This window comes from Calliphora vicina, chromosome 2 (assembly GCF_958450345.1).
Source record: "Calliphora vicina chromosome 2, idCalVici1.1, whole genome shotgun sequence".
NCBI classification, from domain to species: domain Eukaryota; kingdom Metazoa; phylum Arthropoda; class Insecta; order Diptera; family Calliphoridae; genus Calliphora; species Calliphora vicina.
Window position 1 is genome coordinate 126,328,395 of NC_088781.1, and position 27,620 is coordinate 126,356,014.

General features: G+C 30.8%; 2 protein-coding genes across 3 annotated transcripts in view; one reads left to right on the forward strand and one right to left on the reverse strand.

Annotated features, from left to right (window-relative positions):
* On the reverse strand, positions 1–27,607 carry Tep4 (Thioester-containing protein 4). Of its 2 annotated transcripts, none has more exons than XM_065501274.1 (10): positions 27,390–27,607; positions 8,645–9,307; positions 7,790–8,581; positions 5,115–5,379; positions 4,769–5,057; positions 4,490–4,697; positions 4,241–4,419; positions 2,735–4,167; positions 552–842; positions 1–487 (listed from the first exon to the last, which is right to left on the reverse strand). In XM_065501274.1, the coding sequence occupies exons 1-10, from the start codon at positions 27,458–27,460 to the stop codon at positions 245–247; spliced, it is 4,434 nt and encodes a 1,477-aa protein (XP_065357346.1). In that variant the 5' UTR covers positions 27,461–27,607; the 3' UTR covers positions 1–244. The 2 variants fall into 2 exon arrangements, with proteins under 2 accessions (XP_065357346.1, XP_065357347.1); XM_065501275.1 differs by having other exon boundaries at positions 4,490–4,641; positions 4,725–5,057.
* Positions 1–27,620, forward strand: part of DIP-epsilon (Dpr-interacting protein epsilon) — a 353,851-nt gene that overhangs the window by 49,865 nt on the left and 276,366 nt on the right. The window lies entirely within an intron of this gene.

Consider the following 27,620-nt stretch of genomic DNA (forward strand, 5'->3'; position numbering starts at 1 on the left):
TTTTATTATCTTTACAAAATCTTTTTTATTATATATATAATATTTATTTAACTTATCTCTTAAAATTACTAAAAAAAGTTAAGTTCATTCTTTCTAATTCGTTTCATTAAGAAATCTTATAATTCCAATAATTATATAATTACAGGCACATGTACATAAGTTATAGAAAACATTAAAAAGCATTTTAAAATATAACAAACTAGAGAAATTTCCATAAAACAAAATTTTAACATAATTTAATTACTTATTTGCATTTACTGCACTCCTCCTCACTCTCGCAAATATCACATAATTTTGATTCCACTTCATAGAAAGCAGTAGCCTTCTTGCTGGTATCATAGTAATCATACAAAACCAAGGGTGCAGGCTTTTGCATGGCCACAGCATGAGTTCTGAAAGCCTCAATTGTCATGCAGGTCTCATCATTCTTAAACAAGTGATCGAAGTAGACCACCAGCATAGAGTCGGAGTTTTTCAGTTCGGTGTTCTGTAAAGTTATAAATTTTAGTCATGTTTATTTTTTGTAAGGGGCGGGTTGTAAAAACACTTACGCTAACTCTTTTCAATTGCTTGATTTCCTTGAGACTTTCATCATCAATAACATAACCAGAAGGAGTTGAAATTTCGAATACAGCCATGTTGGAGGATTCTCCTTCACCCACATAATTGACACACACTAACATTTCCAAATGTGTTGGTCGGTTGTTGTCGAGTTTTGTAGTTTTGATGGTAAAGCTGGGCTTAGGATCCTTTTCGAAAATGTTGTATTGATAGGCAATTTGCACGAGGGCACTGCCAGTACCCTTGGCGGTGAAGTCAATGGATTTGGTTTTAGGGGGCATCTGGAAATAAGAGATATGGGTACAAATGTCAGATGTTGAATCTTGTTTGTAAAGACTAAGTGTTCCTTGATAAAGTTTTGTTGAAATTTATAATTAAGACGTCTACATAAACTATTTACTTAAACAGTGCTTCCTTAGATGACGACTTTTTACACTTCTTTTACTTCTAGGATTACGTCTACTTAAGCCAAATGTTCTTAATCAAACCAAATTCTTAGACTACTTCCACTTAGACAAGATCTAATTTGACTACGTCTCAGGCTAAGAATTTTTGGACTACGTCTACCTAGATTATGCCTTCTTACACTAATTCTGTTAGACTACGTCTTCCTATATTACGTCTTCATAGAATACGTCTTCTTAGATTACGTCTTCTTAGACAAAGTTTTCCTACACTACGTATTCCTAGATTACTTCTTCTTAGACTAAGACTTCCTAGACTATGACTTCTTAGACTACCTCTTCATAGACTATGACTTCGTAGACTACGTCTTCCTAGACTATGACTTTTAAGACATCGGGTTCTTAGACTCCGTCTTCCTAGACTACATCTTCCTAGACCACGTCTTCCTAGACTACATCTTCATAGACCACGTCTTCTTAGACCACGTCTTCCTAGTTCACGTCTTCCTAGATCACGTCTTCTTATACCACGTCTTCTTAGACTACGTCTGAATAAACTACTTCATCCTAGACCACGTCCGTCTTCCTAGACCACGTCTTCCTAGACTACATCTTCTTAGACCACGTCTTCTTAGACCAAGTCTTCTTAGACTACGTCTGAATAAACTACTTCATCCTAGACCACGTCCGTCTTCCTAGACCACGTCTTCCTAGACTACATCTTCCTAGATCACGTCTACTTAGACCACGTCTTCTTAGACTACGTCTGAATAAACTACTTCATCCTAGACCACGTCCGTCTTCCTAGACCACGTCTTCCTAGACTACATCTTCTTAGACCACGTCTTCTTAGACCAAGTCTTCTTAGACCACGTCATCTTAGACCACGTCTTCTTAGACTACGTCTTTTTATACAACGTCTTCTTAGACTATGTCTGCATAAACTACTTCATCCTAGACCACGTTCTCTTCATCCTAGACCACGTCCGTCTTCTTAGACTACGTCTGCATAAACTACTTCATCCTAGACTTCATCTTAGACTACGGCTTCTTAGACTTCGTCTTCTTAGACTACGTCTTCTTAGACTACGTCTTCTTAGACTACGTCTTCTTAGACCACGTCTTCTTAGACCACGTCATCTTAGAACACGTCTTCTTAGACCACGTCTTCTTAGACCACGGCTTCTTAGACTACGTCTTTTTAGACAACGTCTTCTTAGACCACGTTTGCATAAACTGCTTCATCCTAGACCACGTCCTCTTCATCCTGGACCACGTCCGTCTTCTTAGACTACGTCTTCTTAGACTACGCCTTCTTAGACTACGTCTTCTTAGACTACGTCTTCTTAGACTACGCCTTCTTAGACTACGTCTTCTTAGACTACGTCTTTTTAGACAACGTCTTTTAGACAACGTCTTCTTAGACTACGTCTGCATAAACTACTTCATCCTAGACTACGTCTTCTTAGACTACGTAATCTCAGAATGTGTCTTCTTAGACTACGTCTTCTTAGACTACGTCTTCTTAGACTACGTCTTCTTAGACTACGTCTTCCCAGACTACGTATTCCTAGATTATGTCTTCTTAGACTACGATTTCTCAGACTAGTCGAAAAAGACTATGTCTTCTCAGACTACTTCTCCTTACACTAAGTCTTTATAAACTAGAGTCTCTTCGTCACCAAATTTTAGACTATTTTTTTGGATAACGGCTAAGGACCCTACGTCTTTTAAAACTTAAAATACTTTTGCTTAATCCTTCTACTCACCTCTACATTTTGATACAAAATGCCATTCTCCTCTGTCAATTTAATGGTTTCCTTTTTATCCTTGGACTCAATATCCACACTCATTTTAGCCGGTTGATAATCGGCAAATTTAGCAAACTTAATTAGGGCCGTCAAACCCACAACAGTATCCTGGGTGGAAGCAAAGCCACCATAGCTATTACGTTGAGCAATCAACCACTTAATAATGGGCAAAACATCGTCCACTTTAGTGGATTCCTGATCCAACATGGTTAACAAAGCATAGGAAGTAATCTCAACATCATTGCTGAAAACATAGAACCACCATCTGGGACCGATTGGTTTCTTGTCAGAAGACCACCACATGCGATCGTTTTCGGTTTTGGCCAGGGTCTTAAGTTTAGATAGTTTCTCTTTAGCGGCCGAATGTTTGGCCTTGTTTAGGGTATAAGTACCCATGGCTTGGGCTTGCAGGGAATCGGTTTTATCTATGTTTTGTGCCATAAAGTCTAAACCTTTTTTCAATTCGTTGGAGTATTTTTCAGCATATGTGGCATTTTCTAGTAAAGCCAAAACAGCGGAGCCAGTCAAAGTAACATGATTTTTCTGCGAGGCATAGAAGTAGTCACCCTTTTCGGTGAATGAACCATTGGCAGCCTGTTGTTGACTTAAATATTTAAGACCTTCATCAATGATCTTGTCGTTAACATCCACAAATTGCTTGATTTGTTGGAAAGAACGCATAACATAGGCGGTTAACCAGGTGGAACCATTGCGTGGCTTGTCCTTCATTTGAGGAGGACCAAAACTGCTGAAGGAGCCATCATTATGGCGATATTTCAACATATTTTGATAGCCGGTATCTAGATTATAACGCAATTTGGTTTCTAAGGCGGGAGTCAAACGTTCGGAGTCCTTTAGATATTTCATCACCAAATAATTGGGCAGTAATGTGGACATGGTTTGTTCACCACAACCGGTAGGCAAGCGCACCAAGTTGTCCAAATTATTTAAAACGGGTCCCAAAATATCACCCATAACACCAACTTCTACATGCTCTGAATCGGGTACTAAGTCCTCAGGCAATTCCAATTCAAAGGAGTTTTTCACCTCAGGTTCCTTTTTCAAGTTGACAAAATAGGCACGATTGGCATACTGAGTAATACCCTCGGGTACCACCTTCATGGATTTGTGTATGGCATCACCAGCTACTGGGGAAATGGCAGTGAATTTCAACATGACATTGCCAATGACTTTGGGCTTGAGCAAGAAGGATACACCAGCAGCACCATTAGCGGGTACACGTACAGTTTTAGAGCGTTTCTGTTCGGTAATAACTTCATTGGAGAATTCAGTGAATTCGTACTCATCATCGCTGTTGTCTAAGGTGACTTCTACATCTAAAGCCTTGTCTAAGTAATTGAATACCAAAGCAGGAACATTGATAACTTCGCCTAAGGATAATAAAAATAAATACAACGAAATTTAAAATATCGATTGGTTTGAGAAAGTCTATAAATCAGTTACCTCTTTTAACAGAGTAGGGTAATCGTATGGATATAAAGAAGGGCAAGAAGGTGGTGATTTTAGTTTGATCCTTGGTAACACCCAAACCCTTGGTAGGATTCAAAGAGAATGCAGTTAAAACCCAAGATGTAATAGTTTCGGGTATTTTCTTAGACCAGGTGAATTCAGCAGTTTCAGTGCTAGATATTACAGGATATAACAATTAGTTTACTGTTTCAATATATAGATAGAAAATATCAGTCTACTCACTTTTCAATATTGGCAAACAACCAAGTTTCCGAAAAGTCCTTGCGTACTTGCACATTAGTAACACCGGCACCTCCACCTCCACCACCATTAGCAGCACCAGAAAATCCAACATGCCCGGCAGCGGCCATTGGAGCACCGGATTTTACTACAGTCTTAAGATTAATATCATCATTACTAATAAAACCACGATCGGCAGCTGAATAAGGTCCTATAAAATTAAAAAATTACAACCTACCGTAGTGATAAATTCCTCTTGCAAAGCCTCGCGTAACAACTCACTTGATAGATAATCAGGCCGTGTCCAATTATAGAAATAATCAGCATTCGTTAAGGTAACACAACCCGAAGTGGTGCCGGGATATTCCGAGTAGCCACCCTGATGTGGAGTATTGGTGCTGTAAGAACCCAAAACCCAGTTGAATTCATGGGGATTCAAGTCATTGTTGGATCTCAATAGCAAAACACTTTGATCGACAGCCATAAGACCTACAAAGGAATTGGGTTCAGTTTGAATTTTCAAGGCAACTTCCTCGCCGGGTTTAACTTGTTCGGCAGCGGTGACATTGATCTTGAAGGGAGAAGAAATTAAAACCAACTTCTTTTAGTGATTTCATTTATATGTTACCTGATTTTGCAGCTCAAAATCAATGTGATATCTTTGTTCGGCGTAATGATATTCACCCTTTTCATCTACATAGTAGACATATATACCGAAATTGGGAGCCCATGCTAGCTCTGGCGTCAAGGTTAAATTGTAGACTTTGGGTTTATCGGCTAAATCTACATGACCACTCTTTAGAATATTGCCACGTCCAATGATATTGTAATCGAAGTATGGCAAAGGTTGACTAGAGTTGAGAGTGAATTGATCGGCCTTGTTCAAATACAGTCTGTAGAGAAAAAATTTAAGGATTTTTTAATAAAGTTCTTGGAATCAAGATTTTTGAAAGAATTTCAGACTGAGCAACTTTTTCTTTGGCAGACTCTGAGCAACTTTTTCTATAAAAAAGTAGTCAGACTCTGAGCAACTTTTTCTATAAAAAAGTAGTCAGACTCTGAGCAACTTTTTCTATAAAAAAGTTGTCACACTTTGAGCAACTTTTTCTATAAAAAAGTTGTCAGACTCTGAGCAACTTTTTCTATAAAAAAGTTGTCAGACTCTGAGCAACTTTTTCTATAAAAAAGTAGTCAGACTCTGAGCAACTTTTTCTATAAAAAAGTTGTCACACTTTGAGCAACTTTTTCTATAAAAAAGTTGTCAGACTCTGAGCAACTTTTTCTATAAAAAAGTTATCAGACTCTGAGCAACTTTTTCTATAAAAAAGTTGTCAGACTCTGAGCAACTTTTTCTATAAAAAAGTTGTCAACTCTGAGCAACTTTTTCTATAAAAAAGTTGTCAAACTCTGAGCAACATTTTCTATAAAAAAGTTGTCGGAATCTGAGCAACTTTTTCTATAAAAAAGTTGGCAGGCTCTGAGCAAATTTTTCTATAAAAAACTTGTCGGAATCTGAGCAACTTTTTCTATAAAAAAGTTGGCAGGCTCTGAGCAAATTTTTCTATAAAAAAGTTGGCGGACTCTGAGCAACATTTTCTATCAAAAACTAATCAGACTCTGAGCAACATTTTCTATCAAAAACTAATCAGACTCTGAGCAACTTTTTCTATAAAAAAGTTGGCAGACTCTCAGCAACTTTTTCTATAAAAAAGTTGGCAGACTCTGAGCAATTTTTTCTATAAAAAAGTTGGCAGACTCTGAGCAACTTTTTCTATAAAAAAGTAGTCAGACTCTGAGCAACTTTTTCTATAAAAAAGTAGTCAGATTCTGAGCAACTTTTTCTATAAAAAAGTAGTCAGACTCTGAGCAACTTTTTCTATAAAAAAGTTGTCAGACTCTGAGCAACTTTTTCTATAAAAAAGTTGTCAGACTCTGAGCAACTTTTTCTATAAAAAAGTTGTCAGACTCTGAGCAACTTTTTCTATAAAAAAGTTGTCAGACTCTGAGCAACTTTTTCTATAAAAAAGTTGTCAGACTCTGAGCAACTTTTTCTATAAAAAAGTTGTCAGACTCTGAGCAACTTTTTCTATAAAAAAGTTGTCAGACTCTGAGCAACTTTTTCTATAAAAAAGTTGTCAGACTCTGAGCAACTTTTTCTATAAAAAAGTTGTCAGACTCTGAGCAACTTTTTCTATAAAAAAGTTGTCAGACTCTGAGCAACTTTTTCTATAAAAAAGTTGTCAGACTCTGAGCAACTTTTTCTATAAAAAAGTTGTCAGACTCTGAGCAACTTTTTCTATAAAAAAGTTGTCAGACTCTGAGCAACTTTTTCTATAAAAAAAGTTGCTCAGAGTCTGACAACTTTTTCTATAAAAAAGTTGTCAGACTCTGAGCAACTTTTTCTATAAAAAAGTTGTCAGACTCTGAGCAACTTTTTCTATAAAAAAGTTGTCAGACTCTGAGCAACTTTTTCTATAAAAAAGTTGTCAGACTCTGAGCAACTTTTTCTATAAAAAAGTTGTCAGACTCTGAGCAACTTTTTCTATAAAAAAGTTGTCAGACTCTGAGCAACTTTTTCTATAAAAAAGTTGTCAGACTCTGAGCAACTTTTTCTATAAAAAAGTTGTCAGACTCTGAGCAACTTTTTCTATAAAAAAGTTGTCAGACTCTGAGCAACTTTTTCTATAAAAAAGTTGTCAGACTCTGAGCAACTTTTTCTATAAAAAAGTTGTCAGACTCTGAGCAACTTTTTCTATAAAAAAGTTGTCAGACTCTGAGCAACTTTTTCTATAAAAAAGTTGTCAGACTCTGAGCAACTTTTTCTATAAAAAAGTTGTCAGACTCTGAGCAACTTTTTCTATAAAAAAGTTGTCAGACTCTGAGCAACTTTTTCTATAAAAAAGTTGTCAGACTCTGAGCAACTTTTTCTATAAAAAAGTTGTCAGACTCTGAGCAACTTTTTCTATAAAAAAGTTGTCAGACTCTGAGCAACTTTTTCTATAAAAAAGTTGTCAGACTCTGAGCAACTTTTTCTATAAAAAAGTTGTCAGACTCTGAGCAACTTTTTCTATAAAAAAGTTGTCAGACTCTGAGCAACTTTTTCTATAAAAAAGTTGTCAGACTCTGAGCAACTTTTTCTATAAAAAAGTTGTCAGACTCTGAGCAACATTTTCTATAAAAAAGTTGTCAGACTCTGAGCAACATTTTCTATAAAAAAAGTTGTTAGACTCTGAGCAACATTTTCTGTAAAAAAAGTTGTCAGACTCTGAGCAACATTTTCTATAAAAGTTGTTGCAAACTTACTTTGAATCCTGCGAGTATTTATCCAACAATTTGAAATATTCCTTTGGCTTATCATCCTCTTCCTTGGGTGTTTCAATTTTCTTGGGCTCTCTATGCTGGTAGGTGGTATAAAGTTCACGTTGTTCATCCAAATATTTCAATTCCAAAGAATAATAATGAGAATAACCCTCATATTCGGGCAAATCGGGCAATGACACTTTGAAGCTAGCAAAACCAGTTTCATTCATATGACCCTTAAACGTAACCGTATGATTGGCCGAAACAGGTGGTTCCATAGTAGTGACCACCACCGAATCATCATCCTCTAGCTCACGTTCGCGATGCCACCAGTGATTTTTGCGCAAAACTTCTTTGTAAATTAACTCAATAACCGATTTGGTATCCTTAAGATTGGAGCTATCTATGTAGGTGATTTGGAACAAAACATCCTTCTCTTTGTCCACTTCAAAGGTGGAGCAGGTATCATAACTGATACAGTTCATGGCATAACGGTAGGGATACAGGGTAGAGGAGGAAGTGCCATTGATTTTGACCCCAGTAAATTGTTCTTCGACGGTGGCCACAATGCCCATGTAGGAGGGTGAGTTTTTGTAGGGCAAATAAGGTTCATAGTCCTTGACATTCAAATCGATTTTAGCCTTGCCCTTAACCATATCGGCAGTTTTAATGACAATTGGAGGTTGTTTCTTTTCCATATTGACCTCTGAATTGCGGCTGTTGTCAAAGTAGTAGCCGGAGCCCAAAGATAAAATAACAGTGGCTTTGCCATCCAAAGGTTTGCCATAGGTGTAGCTAAAAATATAACATATAAATATTAATCCCACAAAAATATTAAAAAATAAATGTTCAACTTACTTGGCCCTTACTACAATCTGCATATCACCATCCTTAACCGATACTGATTCGGTGGCCTCTACCTTCACCACATACTTGGGCAGCACATATTTATCCACCTCAAAGTAAACGGTTCTATCAAATCTTCCACCATTCTTAACACCCAAACGCCAACCTCCAGTAACTGGGAACTCTGAGATCTTAAATTTGCCAGTATACACACCCTTTACAGTCTCAAAATCTCTAATTTCCTTGATTCTATTACGTTTGCCATCTTCAAACCATATAACAGCATCCTTTTCTGCTGCAGCAGGTTTCAAATCTTTGTCCATGAAAATCACTCTATAGTTGATATCATCTCCGGGCTTATACAAACCCTTATCGGTTTGTATTCTCACATGATTATTAAACTTGGCATAATTCAGCTTCGTGGTATTCTTAAAGTTATCAAAACAGTCAACACCCTCAGCTGTTAAATTGTAATCACCCTTTTCCAATTCGGGCAACTCAAAATCGACATGTTTCACTTCATTTTGAGAGGCCTCAACAACTTTGGTTTCATTGAATGAAGGGCCTGTAATGCCCACCTTAATTTTACAGGGCTGACTAGTGTGATGCACTGCAACTGCCGCCGTATATTTATCATTTGAATGTATGGTGCCAGGTGCGATAACAGTATATTTGCTTTAATTATACAAAGAAATAAATAAATATTTAAACATTAAATAATCCTTATCTAAATACTTTTCATTAAATATTTATTTGTTTAGGTCACTAAGATTTAGATTGTGTATGAATAGGTCAACCTTTCTTATCTTTTTTTATTTACTATACCTTTAATATACATTATTTACAATAATATTTTAATGTTTGTTTTGTCTTGAAGACAAGATCTTCTAATTTTATGGATCTATGTTTAAAAGTAATTTTTTCTTATCATTTCTGGGTTTATTTCAAACTTGGAACAAATATTTAATTAATTATAAGTAAGTACACAAACAAATTGATAAAACCATTGATCATAAAACTATTTATTTAAGCGTGGAAAAAATGTTAGTGTTTAGTCATTGAGTGAATTGCAATATTGATTGAGCAAGTTGAATAACCTATAAAACCACAGGTTAGGAGGGTTTTACCCGTGTTATTATTTGTCTGTAAAGATCAAGCAAAATCTGTTCATCCAAACTAAAGGTTGAACATTTTCGAATTTCCTCCTTTTAAAGCACATTGAATATTTCGAAGTGATTCAGGAGAAATCGTGGATATTTTAATAGGAAAATTAAGTGTTCCACCTCGAAGATATTCAGGAGCAACCTTGGAAACTAATAAACATCAACTTCGAATATTCTCAGGAGAAATCGTGGATATTTTATTAGGAAATTAGAGACATCAAAATTAAAATTAAAGACATCAACCTCGAGGATATTCAGGAATATTGGTGGATATCTAATTAGGAAAATTAAATCAACTTCAAAGATATTCAGGAGCAATCGTGGATATTTTACTAGGAAAATTATAGATATCAACCTCGAAGATATTCAGGAACAATCGTGGATATTTTATTAGGAGAATTAAAGACATCAACCTCGAAGATATTTAGGAGTAATCGTGGATATTTTACTAGGAAAATTAAAGACATCAACCTCGAAGATATTTAGGAGTAATCGTGGATATTTTACTAGGAAAATTAAAGATTCAACCTCGAAGATATTCCGGGGAAATCGTGGATATTTTATTAGGAAAATTAAAAACATCAACCTGAAGATATACAGAAGAACTCGTGGATATTTTATTAAGAATTTAAAAGACATCAACTTCGAATATATTCAGGAGCAATTGTGGATATTTTATAAGGAAAATTTAAGTCAATAACCTAGGAAGTATTTAGGAGCAACGTGGATGTTTTATTAGGAAAATTAAAGACATCAAGCTCGAAGATATTTAGGAGTAATTGAGGATATTTTATTAGGAAAATTAAAAACATCAACCTCGAATATATTCAAGAGCATTCAGATATCAACATCCAAGATATTTAGGAGCAATTCAGTAGCAATCGTGGATATTTTATTAGGAAAATTAACGACATGAACCTCGAAGATATTCAGTAGCAATCGTGGATATTGTATTAGGAAAATTAACGACATCAACCTCGAAGATATTCAGTAGAAATCGTGGATATTATATTAGGAAAATTAAAAACATCAACGTCGAGATATTCCGGAGAAATCGTGGATATTTTATTAGGAAAATTAACGACATCAACCTCGAAGATAATAAGGAGAAATCATAGATATTTGATTAGGAAAATTAACGACATCAACCTCGAAGATATTCAGTAGCAATCGTGGATATTTTATTAGGAAAATTAACGACATCAACCTCGAAGATAATCAGGAGAAATCGTGGATATTTTATTAGGAAACTTAAAAACATCAACCTCGAAGATAATCAGGAAAAATCGTGGATATTTTATTAGGAAACTTAAAAACATCAACCTCGAAGATAATCAGGAAAAATCGTGGATATTTTATTAGGAAACTTAAAAACATCAACCTCGAAGATAATCCAGGAGCATTAAGATATCCACATCCAAGATATTTAGGAGCAATCGTGGATTTTTTATTAGGAAAATTAAAGGAATAAATCTCGAAGATATTCAGGAGCAATCCTAAATATTTTATTCCGAAAATTAAAGACATCAACCTGGAAGATATTCAGGAGCAGTCGTGGATATTTTATTAAGAACATCAGAGGTAATCGTAGATAAATATTTTATTATGAAAATTAAAGATATCAACCTCGAAGATATTTAGGAGCAATCGTGAATGTTCTATAAAGGAAATCGATGGTATCACCCGAGAGTATTCGTGGATATTTTACAAAGGAAATTGAAGGTGTTTACATTTATTCTTATGAAAATTTCACGTGGATCTTTTATGAAGGAAATTGAAGGTGTTAACCTTGAGTCTTATGAACATTATTCGTGGATCTTTTATAAAGGAAATTGAAGGTGTTAACCTTGAGTCTTATGGAAATTGTTCGTGGGTATTTTATAAAGGAAATTGAAGGTATTACCCGAGAATATTTGAACATTAATCGTGGATCTTTTATAAAGGAAATTGAGGGTGTTAACCTTGAGTCTTATGGAAATTGTTCGTGGGTATTTTATAAAGGAAATTGAAGGTATTACCCGAGAATATTTGAACATTAATCGTGGATCTTTTATAAAGGAAATTGAAGGTGTTAACCTTGAGTCTTATGGAAATTGTTCGTGGGTATTTTATAAAGGAAATTGAAGGTATTAGCCGAGAATATTTGAACATTAATTATTGATCTTTTATAAGGGAAATTGATGGTGTTAACCTTGAGTCTTATTGAAAATTTTCGTGGATCTTGGACCTTGACTCTTATGAAAATATTTCGTGGATATTTTACAATGGAAATTGAATGGTTAACTTTGAGTCTATGAACATTTTTCATGGATATTTTACAATGCGTTAATCTTGAGTCTTATGATCACTTTTCGTGGAGACTTTATAAAGGAATCAATAGTATTTTGAACATTAATCATGGATGCTTTATAAAGGAAATTAAAGCTTTTAACCGTGAATGGTTGGATAATATATCCTGGATCTTTTATAAAGGAAATTAGAGTTTTGAACCTTGAATGTAGGAAACAAAATCCTGGATCTTTTACAGAAGGAAGTAAAGGTTTTAGCAGTGGATTTTTTGACCAATAATCCTAGATATTTTGTAAATAAAATTTAAGGCATTAACCTTGAATCTTTTGGTCATTAATCGGGGATATTTTAAAAAGAAACTTCAAAGCGTTAACCTTAAACGTTTGAAAAGCAATTGGAGATTATTCATGAAGAAAATTTTAGACAATAGTCGTGGATCTTTTAAACACCAATCGTGGATGTTTTATACAGAAATTTTAAAGCAAGAATTATAAATCTTTGGTCACTAGTTGTGGTTGTTTAATAAAGCAAATTTAAGGCAAAAATAGTAGATTTTTGGAACCCATAATTATGGATCTTTGAAAGATCCAAAAAGCATCGATCTTTCGAACAGTCATCGTTGATATTTAAAAAGGCAATTTAGGGCAAAAATCATGGATCTTTGGAACACTAATCGAGAATCTGTAGGACACTAATCGTGGATGTTTGATAAAGCCAACTTAAGGAAAATATCGTGGAACTTTGAAACGCTAATCGTGTATGTTTTTTAAAGCAAATCCACGACAGTAATCCTGGATATTTGGAACACTAATCGAGGATCTCTAGGATACTAATCGTGGAAGTTTCATAAAACCAATTTAAGGAAAGAAACATGAATCTTTGAAACACTAATTGTCTATGTTTTTTAAAGTAAATTCAGGACAGTTATCGTGGATCTTTAGAAAACTAACTAAATAATCATGAATCTTTAGAACACTAATTTTGAATGTTTTATGAATAAAATTCGGGACAGTAATCGTGGATATTTGAGCAACAATCATGGATAGTTGGAACTCTAAACACTGATGTTTAATAAATAATATTTAAGGCATTAACCTTTGATCTATTGAACACTAATCATGGATATTGAATAAGTAAAATATAAGTCATTCGTCGGAGATGTTTTAAACAATAATCGTGGATCTTTGGAACACTAATGTGGATGCTTTACAAGGAACATTGAAGACAATAATCTTGAATCTTTGGAACACTATTTTGAATGTTTTCTTAGGACAATTTAAGACAATAATGATCTTTTTTTTCTGCAAAGTAAATTAAAGGCTTTAATAGTAAATCTTTAGAACTGTGATCGTGGATGTTTTGTAAAGAAAATTTAGGGTAATAATCGTGAGCCTTTTGTAAAGTAAATTAAAGATATTTATAGGACATTATGGATCAATGAAAAAATCCTAATATTTTTAAATTACTTTTAAAACATATTGTAGACACTGCTTCTAAACACCCTGAAGGCGAAATGTTATATTTCTGGTTATTGTTAGCCGAAAGTTAATTGTTTATACTTATTAAGTATTTATAACGAGAATGTCTATAAAAATATATTTTGATGTCTATTGTGTTGTCAAAAACAATTTGTTTTGTTTTTTTTATATTTAGCTTTAAATTGAACACACGTGTTTAAGTAACTAATTATCTAATTAGAATTATATTCATATGCAATTGAATTAAGCAGAAACAATTAAAAAAATAATACTTGAATTTGAAATATAAAAATAAACCAAAAATTAAATAAACAAGTAAACCAGTGAATTCTAGTTAGTATAGAGCTTTGCACTGTCCTCTCATGATCAGTATTATGTGTCACACTGTAGTTACAGTTGATTTCTATAACAATTTGTGGTTTCGCCAATTTATCTTTGAAATTTAGTACTAGAGGTGTGTCGATCTGCAGAAAAAAGCTGTTGTGTAGGGATTCAGTTAAAAGATTGTAGTACTGATAGCAATCAATTATATAAACAAGTAAGAGAGCTATATTAGATGCGCCGAATCTTATATAACCTTCACCAAAGATAAAGATTGGAAATATTTTATGGTGAAAAAATCGAAAAAATTTGTCTCAGAATGTTATAATAAACAAAATTTTATAGTATCAACATTTTTTTGGTGGAAAAAACCCGGGTAAAAAAATAATTTCCCGATTTTTACCCATTTTATGTCCGAATTATGATGGGGTTAGAGAATTCGTTGGAAAGCTATTTGAAATATCTATCATTAAGTATTCATATTGTCTATATGAATGGCTTAGTAATCCTGATATAGATAAAAAATAGGTCAATTGAGGAAGTCGGGGTTTTTTGCTTATATTTCAGCTATTTATGGACCGATTTTCTCGAATTTAAATAGCAACCGAACCGGGACTATAGCGGATATATTGATGTACGAGTCATGTATGTAAATTATTTGGGGGCTACGGAAAGTCGATTTCAACATATGTATAAAAGTACATATCTTTATAGACACCGCTATCTTTAATGATCCTTAATACATACAGGCAAATCCCGGTATAACAAATCTCACTTTAACGGAAATCCGATTTAACGCACGGTCAAATTCTTTACATTGACTACCTTATTAACGAACGTTTCAAAAATTTTATGCTCGATATAACGAATGGTGAGTAAAAACAAACAAAATCAACAAACGACCAAATTTTTAACATTGACAACCTTATATAGCGAACATTTCGAAATTTGTACCCTCAATATAACGAACAGAAAGTATAAAAAACAAAAGTAGTAAATAATGTAAAAATAAGAAAATAAATTGTTATAGTACCGCTTTCAATGGTTACTCTCCCTAATAATAGGTGCTGTCATTATACCCTTCACCATGAGTGGCAAGGGTATATATAAGTTTGTCATTCCGTTTGTAATTTCTACATTTTTCATTTGCGACCCCACAAAGTATATATATTCTAAATCGTTATAGATAGCGGAGTCGATATAGCCATGTTCGTCTGTCCGTCTGTGTGTTGAAATCAACTTTCTGAAGCCCCCAAATAACTTAAAATACACGAATGATACATCAATATCTCCGAAATCCTTCCGGCTCGGTTGCTATTTAAAATCGAAAAAATCGGCCCACAAATGGCTGAGATATAAGGAAAAAACCAGGACAATCTCGATTTTTGAACTATTTTTGAAGCATGTCTGGATTACTAAAACATTAATATAGACAATATGGATATCTAATGATAGATATTTCAAAGACCTGTGCAACGATGTAAATCGGAAAAAATATTTTTTAACCCGAATTTTTTTTTTCACCAAAATTTTTTTTCACTAAATATTTAAAAAAAAAAAATTTTTTTAAAATTAAAAAAAAATTATAAAATTTAAAAAACAATTTCGAAAAAACAACTGGAAAAAAATTTCAATTTTGTTTACCTAAAAATATTTAAAATTTTTATTTTAAAGTATAATTTGGTGAAGGGTATATAAGATTCGGCACAGCCGAATATAGCTCTCTTACTTGTTTCTTCTATAGTGGTTTTAATTGCTTGTTTCACAATATCGAATGAAAGATTTCGTTCGCATTCGAAGCGAAAGAAAACTGATTCGATCACGTAAACATGTAGTTAAAGAATCCAAAATCAACTTAGAATGCGAACGAAATCTTTCATTCGATTTTGTAAAGCAGGCTATAATTGTACACGTGTTCACGTGAATTAAATATGGAAAACCGTTGAAGAATTTCGTTGAAAGAAAAAGTAAAACATATGGAATAACAAAATTCTCAACATGTATTTCGAAGAAAATAAAAACAAACATTTTATTTATTTATTTACTCCTGTAAATTATCTTCACACAAATTAAGTGGAATCTGGAATCTTCAAAATCGGTTTTTTTAAATGTTTGTCCCTAAGTTTAATTTTCTACAGGTTGAATCATTTTCAGAATCGAAATCCCTTACAATGAAGGCTTTATTAATCGTGGATAATGCACCAAGCCACCCTCCAGAAGAACAATTAGTAAAAACTACTAAAGATATAAAAATTTGGACGATATTCATGCCTCCTAATGTCACACTGCTTATCCAACCTAGGGATTAGTTAAATTCCAATATAGAAAAAGTAGTCCAAAATTAAAAAAAAAAAAATATCTCGATATAACGAATTTTTCAATTTCACGAATGGGCTTGACAACATATCGTTCGTTATACCGGGATTTGCCTGTTTATATGGGGCATTTCGTGTCAAGTGAACCAACTTTTGAAATTGATGTCTTCCGATGAAATTTACACCAAGGTTAGTTCTATTGGATAGTAATTCAGACACAATTTTTCAACAAGATCGGTCTACAACTCTCTGAGTTGGAGGGGGGTAAAAATTTAACATTTTGGCCAAGTAGGTGTTTTTTCTTATCCATGTAACTTATTACCTATTGTTCGTAGCAAAATGTGTCCCAAATAGGTTAAATAGACCTTTCTTTACTCTTTCGAAAAAAAAATATTTAAAAAAAAAAATAAAAAAATTTTAATATTTTTTTTCCGAAATCAAATCTTGTTTGACTTTTTTTCAAAATGGGCCCTTTTTCTTAAAATAAAGCTTAGATATTTTCCTTGAAAACCCTTTTGGTCGCGTAGTGGGATGCGAGTTTGATATCTATCAAAAAAAAAATGTTTTGTAACTCAAAACATGCAATTTTTGACTTTTTTTGCATTTTTTTTTTCAAAAGAAAGCTGGGATATTTTCGTTTCAGACCTATTTGGTGGGATGCGAGTGGGATATCTTTCAAAATAATTATTTTGTAACTCAAAACATGCAATTTTTCACTTTCTTTTCGAAATCGAACTTTTTTTTCCAAAATGGTCCCTTTTTAAAATTTTTTTTTTTGCTCAAAAGAAAGCTTGATCTATTTGGTCGCTTAGTGGGATGCGAGTGGGATATATAGCAAAATAAATGTTTTGTAACTCAAGATATACAATTTTTGAATTTTTTTTTGGCAAAATCGAACTTTTTTTCAAAAGGGGCCCTTTTTTAAATTTTGTTTTTGCTCAAAAAAAAGCTTAGGTCTATTCCTTTAAGAGCTTTTTGGTTTCGTAGTGGGATGCGAGTGGAATATCTATCAAAATAAATATTTTGTAAGTCAAGACATACAATTTTTGTGTTAGAACATTTATTTTGATATTATCCCACTTTATTCTACTTTATTTTACAAATGAAAATTGTAGAAATTGCAAACGGAATGACAAACTTATAATGGAGTCGATATAGTCATGTCCGTCTGTCTGTCACTCTATATGTTGAAATCAACTTTCCGTAGCCCCCAAATAACTTACAAACATGATTGATATATCAATGTATCGGGAATTCTCCCGGCTCGGTTGCTATTTAAAATGGCTGAGGTAAAAGGAAAAAACCAGGGCAACATCGATTTTGGCCAATTTTGTATCTATATCTGGATTACTAAGTCATTAATATAGACAATTTGGATATAAAATATCCAAATCCATTGCAACGATGTATGTTGGACCTACAATGGTTCAAAATCGGGAAAAATATTTTTTAACCCGAATATTTGTTCACTGAAATATTTTTTTTGTCAAAAATTAGTTTAAACTAATAAATTAAAAAAAAAAAAATTTAATATTTCGAAAAAAAAAATTTAAAAAAAAAATTTTGAAAAACAATTTCAAAATTTTTTTTCTTAATTTTGTTTACCTCAAAATATATAAAATTTGTATTTTAAAGTATAATTTGGTGAAGATTCCGCACAGACGAATATAGCTCTCTTACTTGTTTGTTTTATGTTTTGCAGAGATCGAGTCAATAGTTTGGAAGATCTCTTATTTTATTTGTAAATAGTTTTCGAAAATTTAGTTTAATCCAAGCTGCTTTTCAACTTTGCTATGCTAAGATTCCCTATGTGCATAATGTTAAGACCTATGCAAATAACATTATGAAAGCTTATATTGTGATCTATGAAATTGTTATGATGGTACCGATCGCAGCCTCATTTTTGAAGTTTTAGTGTCGTTATTGTTTTAAAATTTTAAAAATTGTATTAATTGGGGTGCTTAAATTTGTCTTACAGTGTCTTACTCAGAGTTTAAACTTGAGTTTTATGTTGTACCCTTTTACTAATCTTGTGTTAGATCTTCAGAAGTTGTATGATCTCCACTGCAAGTATTTAGAATTTGTTGCCTTGTGTTTGAAGCAGGTTTTTGTTTTATTATTTAAAACAAATTAACAAAATTATTTAATGATCTTACCAAGCAATTAACAAAATCTCTAATAAGGCATTAAAGTGTCAAAATTGTTTGACAGTTGAAGTAAAAATTTATGTTTTGCTCTTTTTTGTTTACATTCTAAAACAATAAAATTTTAATGTTCATAAAACATTTCAATAGAATTTCTAATTGAAATTTTCTAAATATTTTTTTTATTTAGAAAACAAGCAAAATAAAAACAAACATACTGTACGATCAAAACAAATAAAAAAAACGATTTGTGGGTTTTTTATTATGATTTTAAAGCTCAAGTTCAAGGCAGAGTTCATCTTCAATGTTGTATGGGGATTATGGTGGCAGCAACAAATAAAAATTTTAACAAATTTGTGAGGTTTTTTAAATTTTATTACAAGCAAGAGTTAAGAGCGTTTGAATTGGGAAGCAAGGGGAGGGGCAAGCATTAACATTTCTCGGTACTTAATTTATGATGATGTATTAACAGATTTATATTTTCAGTTTTTTTTTTTGTTGTTCGGCTTTTTGCTATAAACGGGTATGAATAGTTGTTGTTTGTTCTTTTTTAAAACAAATTTATCATGTTTTAACACTTTTAACACAATGAGGGGCTTTAAATTGTCACTTGTTATATGTGTAGGTCTGTGAGTTTTTTTTTTTGTTTGTGGCTGGTTAAACATTAATAAATAAATATTTATGAGAATGCAGGCAGGCAGCCCATAAAAAATTATCATGTATTCGCTTACTTCATTCTCTGTGAATTTTTGGTCCAAAATGTTCAGGCAAACAAGAGTATTGTTTTATATATTTCAGCTCATTGTTGTTACTTTTTGTGTAAATTTTTCTTTAAACTTATTTATTTATGCAGAAAAGCTCTTATTTAATATTAATTTTTTTCTTTTTACATTTTTATTGTTGCTCCCTCCTAGAGTGTGTCATTTTGGTGACACAATATTTGTAAAAAAGATTTAAGAAACTGGCAAAAGTTGAAAAAAGAAATATATTAAATGTAAATCAGGTTTTAAGTCATTAATAATAAAGGGGATTTGTGTGAAATTTGTTTTGCTTTTAAAACAAAATTTAACAATAAAAAGTTGCATAATATTGCTTATTTGCGATAATTTCTTTTTGTTAATTAAATTTTTTCGTGACTTTTTTGTTTTTTTTTTGCATAATTTTAATTAAACAATTATTTTGTTTATTATTATACTGATAATTAACTTTAGAAGCTGCTGTTTATTGAAAACACAGAAATAATAGAAAAAAAATTTACAAAAAATCATGAAATTCTAGGTATTTTGTTATTAAAACGGTAAAGTTTTATTAATGATTTGCATAGGAATTATTTAAAATTAAACTGGACTTTAATGTAGATAAAGAGCAAGTGGGTTTTAGATTGATGCACTCACTTTATTATCTTTTATAGAGTCTTAAATTTAAAGAACATAAAGGTCATTCAGAAAGATAATTTAACTTGGTAACTGAACAAGAACAGCTGGAAGCAACCTATGCTATTTTTATATAACAGAAATATCTTTAAAAACAATTAAAAAATTATAAAATATAAGTTTAAAATCGTTAAATATTTGTTAAACTTTATAGCTCCCTGAAAATTTTTCTCAGAAAAGTTGCTCTATTTTGGCTCACTGTATCATAAGCTGAGTTTAATGTTCTCAACTTGGGATAAACTTTTTTGAAAGCTCTACTCCTCTGCTCTTACTATAACAAATTTTGTAATAATCACCTCACAAACTTAAAAGTTCTGTAACATAGCAAATCTATAAAAGTAGAAATTTTTTTTGGAAATTTCTAAAAAAAAATTTTCAACTTTGATACATTTTAGTTCATTCTCAGTTTAAACTATATTATTCTGGAAATGTTTATTGCAAAGTCTAATCTGTCTGCTATTATTGCTGAAAGTTTTGTATCAATCACACAATTAACTTAAAAGTTCTATGAAATAAAACGTTTTGGTTGTTAACCTGCTTGTTCGACTGTGTGTGTAGAAATCATGCTCATGTTCTTAATAGGATAGGGAAATAAATTATTTTTAGCCAGAATGTTTTTCAATGTCTTAGAAAGTTTGGTATTGAAAATCAGCTAAATTGGTTCGGTAGAAACAAAGATTTAAGACAAAATTTTTTTTTCCAAAAATTTTGTTATTTTTATAAAATTTAACGTTTTTCATATCTATCAAGATGATGTAAAAAAATTTGTAGCTAATTTTCTTTAAAAACTCCACTTAAAATGAAAAAAAAAAATTATAAATCCTGAAAAAATTTGATTTTTTTCATAAATTATTTCAACTTAAGAAAAATGTATTAAAATCTTCTTAGTAATTTTAATTAATGAAAATATTATAAAAAATTAGATTCTAAATTCTCTCAAGAATATTCCAAGAGCGTATTTATATATTTTTTTATGGAATTGACAACTATGCAGAATTTATGTGTAGAAAAATGTAGTATACTTTTAGGCTTTTTATTAATTACAGATATTTAAATTGCTATTGCCTGCAAACTTCGTGAATGAATAAGAGAAACAATTTATTTTGAATAAACAACTAAATAATATCCCATATTTACTATTCCCTGTACTATTGTTATTTCTATTTGCCACTTAATTTCCTAGAAATTCAAGTCCAAGTTTAAAGTAATTACTACCATATGTCACGCTTTTACTAAATTTAATTGCCATATTTTGTTGATAAGTAATACAAATTTTATTTTTTACGTGGGCTTAAATGGGTTAATTAGTAGCAACATTAGTAGTAGTAGTGGCTGTGCTTGAATTAGTTAAATAGGAGTGCTTAAATTTTGTTGTTGTTTTAAAGTAATAAACAATTTTAAAACGAATATATTTATATTTATGTACAAAAAAAAATACTATTCAATGTTATTACCCTGGCACGTGATTTATTATAAAAAAAGTGTGCATTTTTTAAAAAAACACACAAAATGACATAAATCACCAACTTACTTATGTTTTGCAATTTGGCTTTAAATATACATATGATAATAAAATTGGCAGTAATAGGGAAATTTTGTTAATAAATTTGTTTATTAAAGGAAAAAATATAAAAATAAAAGTTCTTTTGAAATTTTCAAAAATATCTTTAGATTTATTTATGAAAGACTCATACGTTATTATTTAGATATAACTACAATAAATATTTCTATTTGAATTTGTTTAACATGATGTTGTATTGAAAGATATACTGATAAGCAACTAATTCCCTTAAAAAGGCAATAAGTATTAACATATTAAGCACATAAAGGTAGTGGGAAATAAAACGTTTATTTCATACATTCCTAGTAATTTTCAACATCAACACGCCTGTTTATTTTATTATTTCCCAATATTTTTTATATTTTTACACTAAAAGTTTTCAATAATATTAAAAATAGTAAAAACTAGCCAGACACCAAACAGAAAATCTAGTATTTTTTAAACGCCTAAAAGTATGCAAATTTTTTGTACATGGTAATGCTGTATAACTTCGAATTTAACGGTGATGTGGTAGGAAAACAAATTCTTGGAATATTTACGATAAAATATTTTAATTTGAAATTGGCACTTTTTAAATTTTTCTTGCCGATAATAATAGATTCTATATGCATATTCTTCATTTATTTATAAAATAACTATAAATAAATGTTTTATGTTTGAAACTTTAGTACTTTGTTTAAACTCCTAAAAGTATGCAATTATTTTGTACATTTTAATGCAGCATAGCTTCGAATTTAATGGTGATATGGTAGCAAAATAAATTCTTGGAATATTCTCGATAAAATATTTTAATTTGAAATCGAATTTATTGAAATTATTAGTTCTTTCTTACTAATAATAATAGATAGTCTAAAATATTCATAATCTTCATTTATTAAAAAAAAAACATGTTTTATGTTTGAAACTCTAGTATTTTTTAAACGCCTAAAAGTATGCAATTGTTTTTTATATTTTAATGCAGCTTAGCTTCGAATTCAAAGGTGATGTGACAAGAAAACAAGTCCTGGAATATTCTCGATAACATATTTAAATTTGAAATCGACACTTTTTAGTTTTTTCTTATTTATAAAAATAGATTTCAAAGTCGGTCGAGAGTTGAAAATGAAACGATTATTTCACACATCTTAGTAATTTTCATGTAGACACTTATACCACAATTCAGTATCTTTACGTGCCTGATAATTTTATTATTTCTCAATATTTTTCTTATTTGTGGGGAGGGTATTATGCATTTGTGCAGATGTTTGTAACGCCCAAAAATATTAGTCGATGTCCGTCCGTCCGTCTGGTTGGCTGGCTGTCCATGTAAACCTTGTGCGCAGAGTACAGGTTGCAACTTTGAAGATATTTCGATCAAATTTGGTACATATTATTTTTTCGGCCGAAGGACCAAGCCTATACAAATGTCCTTCCGAAATTGGACTTTATCGGTCATAAATGTTTAATTTATAAATGTATCTCCACAAATTGCGCTCCAAATAAGTTTTATATACACAAAATTCATGTCACCAAATTTTGTTACGATCGGTCCATAATTAGTCGTAGCTCCCATATAGACCCGCTTCCGAAAATCACTTTAACGTGCATAAATCGCTTAAAAATGTTGGTATACTTACAAAATTCAACATAGTAAACTTTCATATAGACACAAATCACACGACCTAATTTCATGGTCGGTCCATAATTGGTCATAGCTCCCATGTAAGGCCCAATTCCGAAAATCACTCAGAAATATAAATTATTGAAATTTTAAAAGAAAAAATTCTTTTTAAATTAGGGTATTATATGGTCGGGCTTGACCGACCATACTTTCTTACTTGTTTTGTACTAAAACTTTCCGATAATATTAAAAATTGTAAAAACTAGCCAGCCAACAAACAGAAAATCTAGTATTTTTATAAACTCCTAAAAGTATGCAATTGTTTTCACAATTTAATGCAGCATAGCTTCGAATTTAACGGCGATGTTATAGGTAGACAAATTCTTGGATTATTTTCGATAAAGTAATCATAATCTTCATTTATTTACAGAAAAATAAATACATTTTTTATGTTTGAAATGTTTTATTGAAAATATTTTGCAGCATAAGTAAAAAAAATCAACTTTTTGCAATACTGAACTAACTGAACTAAACTAATACTTATGTGCTGTTTTCTATAGCGAACGAGTACTTTGAGTGGAAATTTAACATGTGTTTTGTTATTCTAACAAAAACAAAATAAATGTAAATGTCCACTCAAACAACTCGTTCGCTATCGAAAAATAGCACATTAATGAAATTTTTAAATTATAATTTTTTGGTCCAATATTTGGGTTCTTAAATAGAGGAAGTTCTAAAATTATTGAATACATTATAAGAAACTACACTGATTAGCAGTGTTGCCAGGAGCTGGCGAAAAAAGAAGCTATATTGGCTTCAAAAAAAGGCCAGAAAACGCTAAACCGCTTTAGAAAAAAAGCCAAAAAAAAGCTAAAATATTATAAATTAAGAATTTTGGTTTATATTTATTTTTAAATAAAAAATTAGAAAATATGTTCATAAAATTCATCAGCTTTACTTAAAGGAAGTACTAAAAAGTTAAATACTAGATTAACCATGTCAGAAAATGGACATTGTTGGTTCTATATTTGTCCATTTGTAGTTTAATATATTCTGCCCCTGAGCCTTAAGCTTCGTAATTTTATTAGCACTTTAATTTTTCACTATCAATATGACATAATATATTTTTTTTGGTTTTACTACTTTATTATCAACGGGAAAAAAATTGATTTTGCGTAGAGTTTTCATATGGTAATCTTTGTCGCAATTGCTCAATTAGTTTAATTTGTCGTATTATTTTTGTCATAATCTTCACTAATTAAAACGTTCTTTATTTTATCTCTCATTCATCAAACTAGTATGAAAAATGTGTCAAAAACATTAAACAATTTTCAATTGGCGACGATAATGGATCAAATTCCTTGAATTTTAAATCAGAAAACAGCAAATGATTTATTTACTTTTTGTACTTTGTGCAATACTGGTTTTAAAAAAAGATGGTACGCCAAATTATAATCAGTGTATTAATTACTTAAAAGTTTGGCTTTTTAGAATTGCTGGTTTGACGAAATTAAAACAAAATGGGTTTTAACTCGAAGCATAGATCCACAAGACGTTTAACGGCTATTGATCGCCATCGAGTATCACAAGCCTTCAAGAGTTTGTGGGGCTCTTGTCCATTATATAATGATGAATATAATGTGTAATAACAATTTTGTCTTGAAAGAGAATTTGCTAGACATTTAAGCTTTCAGATATAAAATACTCTATTTCATTTTGAACCACTTGATATTGGCAATTGTTATTTGTTCTTTTAATACTGCACAATTCTTGAGTATGTTGAAAAGCTAAATGAAAATCAGTAATGAATTAAAATGAAAATGGTTCACAAATATAAATTTAGCCTTTTTATTTACTCTTTAGTCTCGAAATTTTTAGCCTTTTTTAATTTCAAAAAAGGCTATTTAGAAATTAAGAAAAGGCTAGAAAAAAGCCACGAAGCTAAAACCAAAATTTCGAGGCTAAAGAGTAAATAAAAAGGCTAAATTTAGCCTCAAAAAGGCTAAACTGGCAACACTGCTGATTAGTGTAAAATCCTGCAAGTTTGAAAAAAATTGTGAAAAATTATTAATTTTTTTTCGTGGTCACATCATTTTTTTGACTAAATGAAATTTGTTGATTTTCAATACCAAACTGCTAAGAAATATAACATAAAACATTCTGGATAAATTCTTCTTATTTCGGTTGCGCATACTTGACATGAGAGTGATTTACACAAACAGATGGTCAAAGTAATTCGCGTTATAATTTCATTCACCATCATATTCTTTAATACCATCGATGAATAAGGAAGTTAAAGAACCAGCTGATAAAGTATTTTACACTCCATTGAATTACACAGTGTGTAATTTTTTGAGTCATGGAAATATAACCATATACGCACACCACTACATGATAAAAGACCAAAAAACAAGACCCGTGTCTCCCAGTTTTACCCAAAGTCATGCACTTTTTTTATGGGCCCCCAAAGATATGGGACCTCGGTGTAATTTTTGCAAAAAAGTGATAATTTTCTCAGGCTCATATCTTGGAAACAGTTCGCAATTTTGATTTACTCTCTGAGGCAAAGTTGTAGCCCTTGTCATAAAGAATAAAAATTTTGAACATATAAAATCAAAAAACTTCATCTTCAAGATCAAAATCGCAAAAAAAATTAATTCTGATGTTCCCTAATTTGAGCCAAAGATGAAATTTTGAAAAATCCCACTTTGACCCATTTAAAGTGCCCAAAACGCATCTAAATGTATGACCAACACCCACTAACTTTGGAAGACAGATCCACCCATGCTAGTGGCATACCTGGGGACCCCATACAAAAATTTAAAAAAATCACCATTTTCGGTTTATATGAAACAATGAATTATCAAATGGCAATGGGTCAAAGTGGGATTTTTCAAAATTTCACCTTTAGCTCAAATTAGGGAACATCAGAACTCAATTTAGAGGCATGGTTCCTTGGGCAAAGCTTCCAGTTCCAGTGAAGCTTCTAATTTCACTGTAATTATTTATATGATTGCTGTAACCATAATATGTTTAGGTTACTATTCACATGATTGCAGCAATTTATATATGATTCTAGTAAATAAACTACATGTTTTTTCACCAATTTTTTTTTTAATTAAAATTTTAAATATTTTTAAGTGAATAATATTTAAAAAAATTAATTTTCTTAAAAATTTTTTTTTTCTTAATTTATTAGTTTTTTTTTTTAAATTTAATAAATTTTTCAAAAAACAAATTTTTTTACCAAAAGTTTTTTTTCGCTAAATATTAAAAAAAATTTAAAAAACAAAAAAAAAATTTTAAATTTAAAAAAAAAAATTGAAAAAAAAATTTGAAAATTTTTTATCCAAAAAATGAAAATTAAAAAAAAAAAAATTTTGTTTACCTAAAAATATTTAAAATATTTATTTTAAAGTATAATTTGGTGAAAGATTTTGAAAGATGAAAGATTTTCCAACAAAACTTCAATACTTTAGCGATTCTAAAAAGATTTTAGTTGAAATTTAAGTGATAATTATAATATGATTGCTGTAACCATACATACATATGTTTAAGTTACCATTCACATGATTGTAGCAATTATATATATGATTGTATTAAATAAACTATGTTTTTTCACCAATTTTTAAATTAAAATTTTAGATATTTTTAAGTAAATAATTTTTAAAAAATTAATTTTCTTAAAAAAATTTATTTTCTTAATTTATTAGTTTCTTTTTTAAATTTAATAAATTTTTTTTTTTAATATTATTTACTTAAAAATATTTAAAATTTTTATTTTAAAGTATAATTTGGTGAAAGATTTTGAAAGATAAAAGATTTTCCAAAAAAAAAAACTTCAATTCTGCAGCGATTCTAAAAATATTTTAGTTGCAATTTATGTGAAATGTTCTTAAAACATGAATTTAAATTTTTGGAGTATCGAAACAAAATTAAAAAAAAAATTCTCAGTTTTTATTAATTTTTGTTTTTGTGCTTTTCATACAAAAATTTTTAAAATAGTTTTCCGGTAAATATATTGAATAGCAATGAATACAAATTAGTTAGCTTACAAAACCAACGAAACCAAAACCTCTAAAAAAAAATCCCCCATTTTTAAAACTTGTATGCCAAAAATGATTTGTAAATAGCTTCAGCAAAACAATAAACATAAATTATTTTGGAAAATTCCCCCATAACACATTAATTGGCAATGAATTCTTAATAATTTCAAACTATTTATGTATGTACTTTCCTTATTTAACTACCAAAACAAAACGACTGACATCACTTAAAAAAAAACATGAATTGTATTGAATTTCCAACAAACTTGTGGGGGAAATCCCAATAATACTCAACTCTAGGTATTATTTTGAACAGACCAAACAAAACAAACAAAAACACTTATTTCTATTGATTCTATTAATTAAAACTAGCACTTCATTTATAAAAATTATTACTCTTTACTTACCCCTCATTAGCGTTGGCACTTGAGAAAAAGATTTGCATTAAGCAAATAGTGAGACTTAACGTCAAACGCATGTCTCAGCCGTTTCTTAAACACTTGTTTACCGGCTAAATTAACACACTAAACTTAAAAGTCAGTCCGTACTTTAAACAAAAAATTAATATAAAACGAGTATTATTTCGATAATAATCCCAAAACCGATCTTTACGACTGAACAGTCAATTGCTGACTGAC